The 12,980-nt window shown below is 38.4% G+C and overlaps 1 protein-coding gene across 2 annotated transcripts in view; it reads right to left on the reverse strand.

Annotated features, from left to right (window-relative positions):
* Positions 1 to 12,980, reverse strand: part of Cacna2d3 (calcium voltage-gated channel auxiliary subunit alpha2delta 3) — a 954,216-nt gene that overhangs the window by 507,981 nt on the left and 433,255 nt on the right. For both annotated transcript variants that reach the window (XR_002821195.1, XM_023715780.1), the window contains exon 9: positions 7,425 to 7,499. Coding sequence is in view for 1 of the 2 variants with exons in the window: in XM_023715780.1 (XP_023571548.1) it covers positions 7,425 to 7,499 (75 nt within the window). In the remaining variant the exon portion in view is untranslated. The remainder of the gene's footprint in view (positions 1 to 7,424; positions 7,500 to 12,980) is intronic.

The following is a 12,980-nucleotide window of genomic DNA, read 5'->3' on the forward strand; positions in this document are numbered from 1 at the left end:
AATGGTGTCTGTAAATAGGATCACAAGTCCGCATCTTGTACAGCAATTAACCACTAAGAAGAATATATGCAGTGTATTATTTGTTGAAACTGTACTTCTGATTTGATTTGAAAAAAAATTAAATTAAATTAAATTAAAAAAAAACAAAGGGAAGGAAAAACTGAGATGAGGGAAAGAAGAAAAGAAAAGAGGAAGGAAGAGAAAAAGAAACATATATGTATATACACAGGATGGTTTGGATAACTGTACTGCTGGTTTCTACTTGTCTACTGAAAGGGGCAGTTAATGCTTACATTTTTTCTCTCTTGTTTTTAATTTCTGACCAATTTTTCATGCTTATATCTGGCAATCTGGAAAACTAATTTGAAGACAACAATATGCAACATAACAACCATTGTTAAATTCCTATCATTTTGTTCAGTGAAATTCTGTGTCATTTCCAATGTATTTGTTTTACTATTTTTAATCTCTTTTAAAAATATCTGATCATTTTTATTCTTTAATTCTTTTGATTTTTATTCTACTCATTCTGACAGCTATGTAGTGATGCTTCATTGTGGTTTTAATTTGCATTTCTTTAGAGATGGTTAGTATCTTTTCAAGTACTAATTTGCCATATGGACATCCTCTTCAGTAAAAAAATAATTGTGGCTTTTTCCTATTTTCCAATGAGATTGTTTATACTGTTGAGTTTTTAAGAATGATAAAATTATAAAATCCCTATATACTTGTTCTTTATCATATATGTGATTTGCAAATATCTTACTCCAATTCGTGGCTTGTCTGTTTTTTTCTTTTTAGTATAATCTTTCATTAAGCAAATATTTTATTTTCATTTTTTAAGGACATGAAATTTTCCTTTTATGGATTGTAATTTTGATATAAAACCTAAGAAGTTTTTGCTCATGTCTAAGTCATTTAAGACTACTTTCCTTTCTTTTCTCCAGAAAAGATGTTACAGTTGTACATTTTTCACTTAAATCTTTGATCCGTTTGTACTAAAAGTTGTTCAAGTTTTATAAGGTTTAGATCAAGGTTACTTGGATGTTTTGTTTATTGTTTTCATCAATGAATGTTCAACTGCTCCCATGTCATTTAGTAAAAAGGATATCTTTCCTTTGTGAAAAATCAGTTGGCTATATTTGCTTGAGTGTTTCACCCCTCTTCTCTATTTAATCCCGTTGATCTACATGCCTATCCCTCCACCAATGCCATGTTCTCTCGGTTACTGTTACTAATTGAAAAGCCATGAATTGAACAATTGAATTCCTCCTGCCTTATTCTCCTTTATCAAGTTCATTTCAATATTCAGTCCTGTGCCTTTTTTGTAAATTTTAGAACACTCTTGTCTATCTCTATAGGAAATGCTAGGACTTTGGTAGAAGTGTGATTAAGACCACAGATGAAGTTGAAGGGAACTGACAGCTTTACAACATCAACTCTTCCTATTTACCAGCATACAACACATCTCCATTTACATAAGTCCTTTCTTCCATCCATAGTTGTAATCGGCTGCATACAAAGCCTGTACATGTTTTGTTTATTTCTCTGGAGCAAATATAAATGGCAATCATAGTTTAAATTTTGGTTTTTGCATTTCACTGTTAACATAGACTGAGTATCCCTAACCCAAAAACGTGAAATACAAAATTGGAAATGTTTCAAGAGTCTTATTTCAGACTGATATTAAGATTCTGATTTTGGAGGATACAGGATTTCAGAACTTCTGATTATGGGTATTCAACCAATAGCGGGATCGGTGCTTGCCAGGCAGGCGCTTATGCTGCTGAGCTATCTCCTTGGGCCTACTTTTAAAATCGTAAGTCATAGTCTAAGTTGCCAAGCTTCCCAGGCTGGCCTTGAATTTAGGATTTGCTCCTGCCTTAGCTTTCTAGAGTGCTGTCTTTGTAGCCCTGCACCACCACACCCAATCATACGTGTTGACCTTGCTTATGAACGCCTGCTAAACTCACCTACCCGTTCTAGATATTTTCCCTTGGGTAGAGTCTTTAGAATTTTCCACCTACATAGTTGTATCATGTGAAATCAGAGATGATTTTATTTCTCCTTTCTGACTAATTTGACTCAGCCTTGGTAAAGCCCACAATGTTATGGTGAATGAGAGTTTACGCACAGGCAACATCCTTCACTATTCCCAATCTTAAAAGGTAAAGCTTGGAAACATTCACCAAGTTTGAATTTAGCTGTAGCTTTCTGTCGATGGTCTTTTTCAATTTGAGGAAGTTAGTGTCTCTTACTAGCTTCCTGGGGTGTTTTTTCCTTAATCGTGAATGCGTTCCACATTTTTATCAAATGCTCTTTCTCAAATGTTGCGGTCATATTATTTTTTACTAAAATGAAGGGCTACGTGGATTAATTTGACATTGATGTTAAATCAGCCTTGCACATTAGGGACAATCTACTTGGTGGTGTGAGTTATTTTGTACATATATTCTTAGATTTGATGTGCTAAAATTTTGTTAAGGATTTTTGTATATAAGTTCATAAGGAACATTAGTCAGTGCTTTTCTTTTTCTGTATCGATTTCAGTTTTATGAGAGAAATAATAGCCTTATAAAATGAGCCCTATTTTTGTGGAAGACACTGAACAAAGCTGGTATTAATTCTGCTTTAAATGTTTTGTAGAAATCTGCAGTTAAAGCATCTATGCCTGGAAATCAGGGGGAAGGGGATTAAATTTGTTTTCATAGTTAGAGGTTTACTTCCCATATCTATTTCATTTTGGTTGCAGTTTGGTAGTTTGTGGGTTTTGAGAATTTGGATCATTTTTCTAAGTTGTTGAATTCTTGGGTGTGTTTTTAAAAATAGTATTCCCTTACCATTTTTGCCCTTAATATCTCTTTAAAGGCTTCTGGGTCAATACTACTACCCTTTGTTTAATTGCTAATATGTGTTATTTATCTTTTTCATTTTTATTTTCATTAGTTTTACTGATTTTTTTTAATGAACCAGTTTTGATGTGATTGATTTTTGCTATTTTCCTTTTTAAATTTAGTTGATATAGGGCTAGAGATAGCTCAGTGGCATAAGCACCTGCCTGGCAAGTGCAAGGTCTTGAGTTCAATTCCAAGTACAACAACAACAACAACAAAATCAGTTGATATCTACTCTTTATTGCTCCCTCTGTTTGCTTGCTTTAGCTTTATTTTGCTCTCCTTTTTTCTCTCATTCCTCAAAGTTGGAATATGTATTATTAATTTGAGAATCTTCTTTTTAATGTAAGCATTTAGTGCTATAAACCTCTACCTCAATACCGTTACGCCTTGTCCCACAAATTTTGATATGCTGTCTTTTGGTTCTCATTTAGTTTTACAATCTTACCATGTGGTTTAAAAGTTCCTCTTTTACACATTAATTATTTAATAACAATGTATTACTAAATTTCTAAGCATGTAGACACATTTCTGCCTTTTGTTTTTCCCTTTGATTCCATTATCAGAATAGATACTCTGTATACTTTCAGGTCTTTTAATTTTTTGTGGTTTGTGTTATGCCCCAAAATATATTTCATCTTGCTGAGTGTTCCATAGATGCTTTATAGGAATGTGTGTCTGCTATTGTTGGGCAGACTGTTCTTTAAGTTTTATTTGGATCCCAGAGGCCAATGTTATTGTTCAGTTCTATATCTTCATTGACTCTGTCTAGTCCTCCACAAAATGCTTTCTGGAATGCACAAATCATCCCCTATACTTGCATATTTGTCCATTTCTACCCTCATATTAGTTTATACATTATATATTTAGCAGATGTATATTTTGGTTAAAACAATATTTAAGTTTCCTCTGTCTCTCTAAGAAATTGATTCTCATATTGTTATCTAGTGTCCCTTTTCTTCACAATTTTCTTTGTTCTGAAGAAGACTCTGGTATTATTATAGGTACCTCTCCTTTTTCTTAAATAAATAATACTTATAAGGCATGTTTTCTCATCCTTCAACATATGCATGTCATTGCATTTCATGGGAAATTCCTACACTGAACATATGATTCAATCATGTTCGTTTAATCTACCCAACTGATCTCTGTCTTTTCACTGGTGTATGTTGACTCTTTACATTTAAGATAACTAATGGTGTGTTTCAGTTTATATGTGCCAATTTATTCTTTCTTGTTCATACTATATTTTTCTCTTCTGACTTCTCTATGAGTTATTCCTTAAACATACATTTTTGTATTATTTGCTTAGTGATTGCTCTAGGAATTGCAAAGTAAATATGTAATTCATCACAGTCTACTGGTATTGACATCTATCAATTCCAGTGACAGGTAGAAATTTTACTTCTATTTTGTTGCTTTGTCATCCACTGTTTTTAAATATGAGAATCTTAAGTATTTCCATACCAAACTTTGAAATACATCAGACAGTGTAATAATTTTTGCTTCTAAGACTAAATGATTTAAGAATCCACACTTTTTATGTACTCCAATGTTCATCTTTCCTTCCTCAAGTTACAAGCCATCTTCTCTAATCTCCTTTCTATTTAGAGAATTTAATTTACATACACTTTAAGGATATATGGCAACAAATTCATAATGTTTCTTATTTTCAGGACATATTTAATTCTTCTTCAGTCCTGAAGGTTACTTTTACTGGATATAGTATCATAGGTAGACAATTCTTCTCTTTCAGTACTTCAAAAATGCTATGCTACTTCCCTCTGGTCTTCATGATTTCATAGAGAAATCTGCTATCATTCACCTTGATTTTTCATACAAGCAATGTGTTCTTTCTCTTTAGTGTCTTTCAAGACTTTTGTGTCATTATATCTATAATGTGTCTTGGAATGGATTTACTTGAGTTTATCCTATTTGGAAATTTCTCAACCTCTTTAATATGTAGGTTTATGCCTTTCACCAACTTACAGGAGCTCTGAGCCAATATAACTTTAAATATTTATTCAGTCCCTCTTTTCTCCTTTCCTATGGCTCTGATGTTATGAATGGTATTGCTACTGCTAGCCTCTCACATATTTCTCAGACTGTTTATTTTGTACAGTGTTTTAGTCCGTCACTCAGGTTGGATTATTTCCACTGGCCTTTCCTGAACTTTATTTACGCTATTCACCATTATCTTCATTCTACAACTGAGCTGATCCAGTGGGCCTTTTATTTTGCTGGTTGAACTTTATGGTTCTATACTTTCCACTCAATTCTATTTTGTATCTTTTATTTCTTTGTTTAGCTATCTTTTTTTTTTTCCACTTGCTTCAAGCCAATTGCTAATTGCTTCTCAAAGAAATTTTGTAATTCCAAACATTCGGTTCATGTCAATATGGGCTTTTGTTGTGCTTTATTCATTTATGTTAGAATTTTCCTGGTTCTAGGGGTAAAAAAATGATCTTTTAAATTGCATTTTGTGCATTATGGATTTTATATTTTTGAACTCAGGAAACTGTTTAGTATTTTTTTTTTAATTTAGTAGTCAGAAGTGTGACATCAGGCCAAGTAAATGGGCACAGGTGGCCACAAAGAAGGCCCACTTCCTCTTTCATACCACAGAAAACACAGAGCTGGTCTATTCTTATTTGCTGGCATGGCCTAGAGTACAGAGGGCACTCCCACAAGGTTTCATGTGGTCCTTCTGTGGGAACAGCAGTGTGTGTGTGTGTGTGTGTGTGTGTGTGTGTGTCTGCTGAACAAGGTAGGAAGCTTTGGAATACTATAAAACCCACAACCCTGCTAAGTCCTGAGGCTCCTATAGGGTTCACCTTCTCCTTTCCACCTTTCATAGTATTCCTTCGGTGTCTACTGTGCTATGTCTGGGTTTTATTTCTGTAAAAAAGAGGACCTGAGTGACACGCAGCTGTTCAATATCTATAAACTCAATGATGACTTTAAATATATTCTTAGCCCACTTCCTTTAATAATTACGTTCATTCCTAAGACTACATCCCTTTGAGGATCACACAGCCAGCCAGCCCTCTGTTCTTTTGGGAAGTTACTTTATGGAAGGATTTGATCATTTAAGAATCTTTTCTGGGGGGCCAGGGAGATGGCTCAGTGGAATATGCGCTTCCCTGGCAAGTGCAAGGGCCTGCGTTCAATCCCCGGTTCCGCAAAATAAATAAATAAATAAATAAATAAATAAATAAAATAAAAATAAAAGAATCTTTTCTGATTAATGTTGGAAACATCACCATGGAACCCCTAACTGAGCCTAATATTTAAATATCAGAAAGGAGGTAAAATCCTCATCTACGCAAGAGCCAAACAATGGGAGTCCTTAGAGAAAATTAGTAGAAGATATAAGTCATTTTCCCTACCTCAGTCTAGAACAAAAGCACCAATGAACATTCCCAGGATACTTATGTTCTCTGAACCACTATGGCCCTTATTTTTTGCTTTTACAATGAACCTTGTTATAGTGTCTTCCCATAAAAAAAAAAAAAAAAAAAAAAAAAATTGAAGCTCACAAATAAACCCTTATTCTGTGCTTCAACTGGAGTGAGCTTCTCCCAATACTATTTTTCACTCTCTCAGAGACACTCAAAATAAGTGCGTCCACCAACTGCATCTTGTACCAATGCCATGCCCACACTGGGACAGGGGTTCTCCTGTGAAAGGCATGCAGTGCCTCACAGAAGCTTGCTGAATTTATTCCTTTGGGTCTTCTCTCCAAAGCAAAAAAACCCATGTGTGAGTAGTGGCAGCCATGAACCCTATGAGGTATGACTGGGTTACAGCTGCAACAAGACCACCCTCCTGAACTGTTATCCGGTCCTATCTGTAGTATAGATTGGAACTGTGCTAATCGTATTGATAAATTTAAAGGTGAACAAAGAAAATCAGAACTTATTTCATAGAAGTCTGTTTTAGAATTATTCTGGAATGTTCTACATGTAGAAGAAACTTCTGTCCCATTTCCTAAGGTGCTCCATTAATATTAAGATTCCTCTTTTGTTCTACAAGATTTATAAAACAGACAACTCTTAGAACATCGAAAATTTGATACGAAGCAAACATCTCTCCTATCTGTGTAACACTTACCTTCTAATCATGACAAGTAACCCCAACAGAAATCCCTAAGATTTTTAATCAATTACAAGTACAAACGGGGAAACATGAGCGGGTTAAATGTCCTTTGAAATCTCAGCAAGAACCGTGCTGTTTCAATTATGCCAACATAGGTGTTGAGCACATAGAGGACACAGTTACAGAAAGAAGGAAATAATATGTGCAACTATTTCAGAATTGGTAAGTCTCTCAACTTGAGGTAATCATTCCAGTGTTATGATCGGATTTGTATCTCTTCATGTGATGATACACCCCGGTGCTCCAAGAGCCACAATGATCAGACACCACATATTATGGGGTTGTGCAATACAGACAGACATACCGTAAACATCACTGTGAAGGAGACATCATATGCCACAGCCTGTGGCCCTGCCCTGTGGGAGCCCCTACCTCTTTGTTTGTCCTGTCAGCTTGCACCAGCGTTCCATTCAGGCAAGGTTCAACGTAGTGCAGTTCCTCATTATACTACAAAAGGAAGAAACAGCCAAGAGGAAATATTTAATTAAAGACTAAAATAGGAGTAATTAATAATCAAAGAATACATGAACACACAAAATAAGCACAATTACAGGCCAAATATGTCCATATGAAGTGACTTTTCCCATAGGTACTCCCATAGAAAATAATAATTAAGTGGTGAAGGTAGACTTTATTCTTTTCTCCTTTGGGAGAAAACCTTCTACAGAATATGCTTGAGTAAACCAGTGTTCCAGGTCACACTGTTCCCTGATTATCCTTCAAGAGTGGCCCAAAATGCTGAAAGCTCTGTGGGTGTGACCCAGCGAGCAGCTGGGCCTGCAGAGCATCTCAGAGCAACTTGAGCTGCTGTCTCTGGTTTCAGAGAACTGAAGGAAATGTGTGGGCCACACAGGAGTGGGGACCAGATGAAGCAAGGGACAGACCTTCATGCCTTCTAGGCGCTCTGGAAGGGCAGGACATGGGTCATGGAGCTGCTCGTGTACAGTGATGGCATCAACTATGATTTGCCAACATCTGCTTCCCATCTTTCGATGCTGACTACTGAAAGTATAACCCTTTAATTGTGTCTAGAAGTCCCAAGCAGAGGGCAGAACTTCAAGAGCTCCTATCTTTATCTCCCTCATTGAACCTGAGTCTCCACATCATAGCCAAGCTGATCTTCCAACACAAACCTGATTGTGTGACTTCTTGTCAACCCTACTTAGTTTCCCACTATTGGGCACATAAGCCTTCCCAGGGATGTGCAGACCCAGGCCGGATGACCACACTAGCATTTTCCCTCATCAGCTCTCCCCCAAAACATGCTGTACTCAACCCTAAGTTCTCCCAAAACATGCTCTACTCAACCCTAAGTCCATTCCTATCCATGGAGATGGCTCATCCTTTCCCTTTCACCTCTCTGCTCCCTGGCTGACTCCTGGGTATCCTCTAGGTCAGCTGCTTCTAACTCCTCTGAGAAGATGACTTTGGTGCAGGGTGGAAACTAGGTTCAACATATTTCCTATCACCTGGCATCCTTAGTGCAGGTGGATATACTTTCTTAGAGCCCATGCCAGGTCCTTCAGCAAATTCCCTGCAGCAGGTATAAGACTGCACCTACAGTAGGGGCCCACAAATGATTTGTTCAATGAAAAAATCATGGCATTTCCCTTTATTAGCCAGAAAAGTTCGGTGCCCCTAAGGGAACTGTCTGGCTGTGGGGCTTGGCCTTTGCAGCTATGGACAGCAAGGTGCAGGGCAGGCTGTGAGGAGGAAGGCAGTGAGCCCTAGGATGAACTTGGGATGTGCTATGGACTCACTGTGGTGAGCCTACTGCAGCTGTAGCTGAAAATAGACTGCACTCAGCTTCACAAGCAGAGATGCCACCTCAAGAAGCAGCTGCAGGGCAATAACTGCTATTAGCTGCTTGCCGTTATGGAGTGCTAGCCTTTCCCAGACTCAGGCTGAACTGTGGATCACCTCAGCCTCACACTGTAAGTTCTTCCAATCATCCACCCTCTTTCGGGGGGAAACTGATGCAGAGCAAGGGTGATGGAGCTGTTCAAAGACACCACAAAGTAAGGAAGGGGTGAAAGCCAGGTTCAAATCCAGGAGGCCTGGCAGTCCAGCCCCTTCCCCGGGGCTCTCAGCACAGCCTACGGCTCCTCTCCAGCCCCTAGTCCTCTGCATTTCTCCACTGTCTGACTTCTGACTCCTTTTTTTGTGTCTGGTCACACAAAAGCACCTGACAAAATTTTATCTACATCTTAGAATTTCCATACACACTCGGGAACCACAGAACAAAAATTTATTTACTCAGTTTGAATCTGGCCATTGAGATGGGAGAGTGTAACTTTTAGTTAAAGAAAATGGAGTGGCCCTTGGGATCCAGGAAACATCTGTGCAGACCCGAATAATTTCTCAAAAGTCCTCATGGACAGTGGACAGACAAGGGGAGTTGCTGAGGAAACAGCCAGTTCCTTCTCCTTCTCCTCCCCTGCTGACTGCCTCAGTTCAGGCCCTGAAATCTAAAGCATGATCAGTCTTAGCCAATCAAAGCTACTCAGTTCCCCTCTGCTGGCAACTAGCTTTCATCGCCTGTCGCACAGCAAAGAGTGGGCAAGCGGCCCATTTCCAGTGCATGGGACGTGGAAGGAAGTCTTCTGGGAAGTTTCAATCACATTTTAAGAAAACCATTATATGATATATATATATATATATATTCAACTTTGCTCCTCCATGGGATGCTACTGTGAAGTTGCACCAGCCATTCTGCAACCATGAGGTGACAAGACAAAGAATGACAGCCCGAAGACTACAGGGTACAAACATGGCACCAGCACAGGCATTTAATGAAACCATCACACCACTGCAGCTACTGTGTACAGGAGACTATTAAGATTTTGTCTGCAATAGTGACTTTATTCAGCTATTCTGCAACTCAGAGCCTAAAACTGAAGTTTCCACCTTGTGTCTTTCACCTTTTATCCTTCTCTTATCTCCATTCTATGTAATACATACTCTCCTTTTTGGGGCAGTGGGAATCAAACTCAGGACCTCGTGCCTGCCAGTCAGGCACTGTGCCACTGAGAATATCCCCCGCAATACACACTCTCAGAGTGGACTCCTGTGCTTGATGCACCTGAACAGTGAGCTCAGACACTTGAATCCAAGTTCAGCCCTGCCATGGACTCATAGTGTGGCCCTTGGGGAAGTCAGGACTAATCTCAGCAATACTGGCAAGACAGCAGAGCTACAAACAGCAGGAAACCAGACCGTCTGAGATTCAGAATCCAGATACTGAGATATAGCAATTTAGGGAAGAAAAGACTCAGAGAGGTATATTCCCAGCACAGAAGCATCTAAAGAGAGAACTGGAGCCACCAGGGAAAGTGAAGAGACCGTAAGCAGAAAAAGGAGGTGGCAAAGTGCCCTGACCCCTGGCTCAAGGCATGAGAAAGGAGGCTGAAATCTACAGTGAGCGGGGGTGGCTCAAAAGGCGCCAGTGAAACAGAGCAATGTATGCCGTGAGCTGCAACAGCTGGTGGCCTCCAGCCCAAGCATCCCCTGGAAAGAGCTTGGCCAGACACCATTTTAGGGAGCAACCGAGCAAACCAAGGATTTGGAGCAGTGGTGGGTTGGCTTCATCTCAGAGGTCCCAGTGACTGAGTGAGGCACAACCACACAAGGCATCCAGGGAAGGGAAGCAGAGATCAGTCCATGAAGAGATATTGAGAGCGCTGTAGGAGGCTGCACAGCCTTAGGAGTAGTGCAGGATGCCACTTCTGGTGCATTCAACTGCACAGAAGTTCAGGTTGATCCTGGGCTCTGGTGGTGGAGTTTTGACCAAATGAACTTTGTAGATGTCTGTAGTGTTCTACCAGACAATAGAGTATACATTCTTCTCAGCTTCACATGAGACTTCCTCCAAGACAGAACACATACTAGCTCACAGAACATGCAAAAGAATAAAATTAGAACATGCATACTATCAAATCATAGTGCAAAGGCACTGGACATCAATGGCAGGATACCTCAAAAACACACAAATATATAGAAATTAAATAACAGCTGAGGGGCTGGGGAGATAGCTCAGTAGAATAAGCGCTTGCCTGGCAAGCACAGGGTCCTGAGTTCAATCTCCAGCACTGCACAACTAAATAAATAAATAAATATTGAAATTATGGAGAAATCAGATAGTTTCTATAGTTAGTAATACCAATACAACATGTCAGAATTTATGCAACTCAATGAAAGCAGTCCTACAAGAGAAATTTATAGCAGGGAATTCTTAGGTTGAATCTCAAGCTTCTAGAAAAGGAAGACCCACGTTAAACCCAAAGTGTGTATAAGAGGGGAAATTATAAAGAACTGGGTAAAGATTAATGCAACTGAAATTTAAAAAAAAATTAGAAGCATTTGGCAAAGTGTAACACCCATTTATGATTTTTAAAAATCCCTATAGAAAAATTGGACTAGACAGTCTTTATCTCAACTTGATAAAAACCTAAATTTAGCAACATAGCAAAGAAACAGTCAACACTCCAAATCACTAGCATTCCTTTACATAATGAACTGAGTAAGAAATAGTTAAACTATCATGGAAACAGCATTTTACAATAGCATCAAGAAAATGAAATATTTAGGAAGGAATATAACAAAGGAAGTAAAGGATCTTAAAGGTGAAAAATATAATACTCTGAAAAAGGGGATCAAAGAAGATACCAGCAAATGGAAATATGTCCCTTGTTCCTAAATAGGTAGAACCAATATAGTGAAAATCATCCTACTTCTAAGCTGTTACACAGATGTAATGCAACCTCAGTCAAAACGCCAATAACACACCTCATAGAACTAAAGAAACCAATCCTAAAATTCATTTGGAACAATGAATAGCAAAAGAAATTCTGGGCAACAAAGGCACAGCAGGGAGCATCAAAATCCTTGGCTTGAAAATATACTGCCAAGCTACTGTGATCAAAACATTAAAAAAGCATGATGAAAACCAACAAAACAAAACAAAACCCAGACAACCAGACTTGAGGATCAATGTAGCAAAGAAGAAGATGCACAAGTAACTCAAAATGTATTCAGTCACCTTCTCTTTGGCCAAGGGGCCAAACAGTTTAACTGGAAGAAAAATGGCCTCTTTAATAAATGCTGCTGGTAAAACTGGTTTTTTGCAGGCCAAAGATTAAAACTAGACTGATATCTCTCACCATGTACTAAAGTAAAATCAAAATGGATCACAGATCTAAATATTAAAACACAAACACTTTAAAGTGGCGGCAGATAAAATAGGTAAAACTCTTGTAGATAGAGGTATGGGCAAAGACATTATGAACAAAATCCCAACTACATAGGAAATAATACAAAGAATCAACAACTGGGATCTCATATTAAAAAGCTTTTACAAAGCAAAATAAACTATCAGTAAAAGAAAGAGACAATTCATAGAATGGGAAAAAGTTTTACCAACCATTCCTCAAAGACTAATATCCAGAATATATAAATAACTCAAAAAATCAGACCCTCCCCAACCTTAAAGACTCAATTCAAAAATGGGCATCTGAAATGAATACATACTTCTCAGATGAAGAAATACAAGCAGCAAATACATATATGAAAACAATTCAACACCACTGGTCATTCAAGAGATATAAATTAGAACAGCATCAAGGCTCCATTCTCACCCCAGAATGAATGGATATTATCAAGAAATCAACCAACAGGGCTGGCCAGATAGCTCAGTGGATTAAAGCACCTACTTGGGCAGACTCAAGGTCTGAGGTTCTATCACTGGCATGCTGTGCTAGCTCAGCCCCCAGGACACACTGAGACAATGATTGAGACTGGGTGTGGTGGGGCATGCCTGTAATCCCAGCATTTGGGAGGCTGAAAACAGGAGCATCACTATGAGTATAATCTGTGTAGTGAGACCCTGTATCAATACAAGAAGAAGAAGGAGGAGGAGGAGGAGGAGGAGGA

The sequence above is a fragment of the Octodon degus genome, unplaced genomic scaffold (genome assembly GCF_000260255.1).
Source record: "Octodon degus isolate 3935 unplaced genomic scaffold, OctDeg1.0 scaffold00043, whole genome shotgun sequence".
NCBI classification, from domain to species: Eukaryota; Metazoa; Chordata; class Mammalia; order Rodentia; family Octodontidae; genus Octodon; species Octodon degus.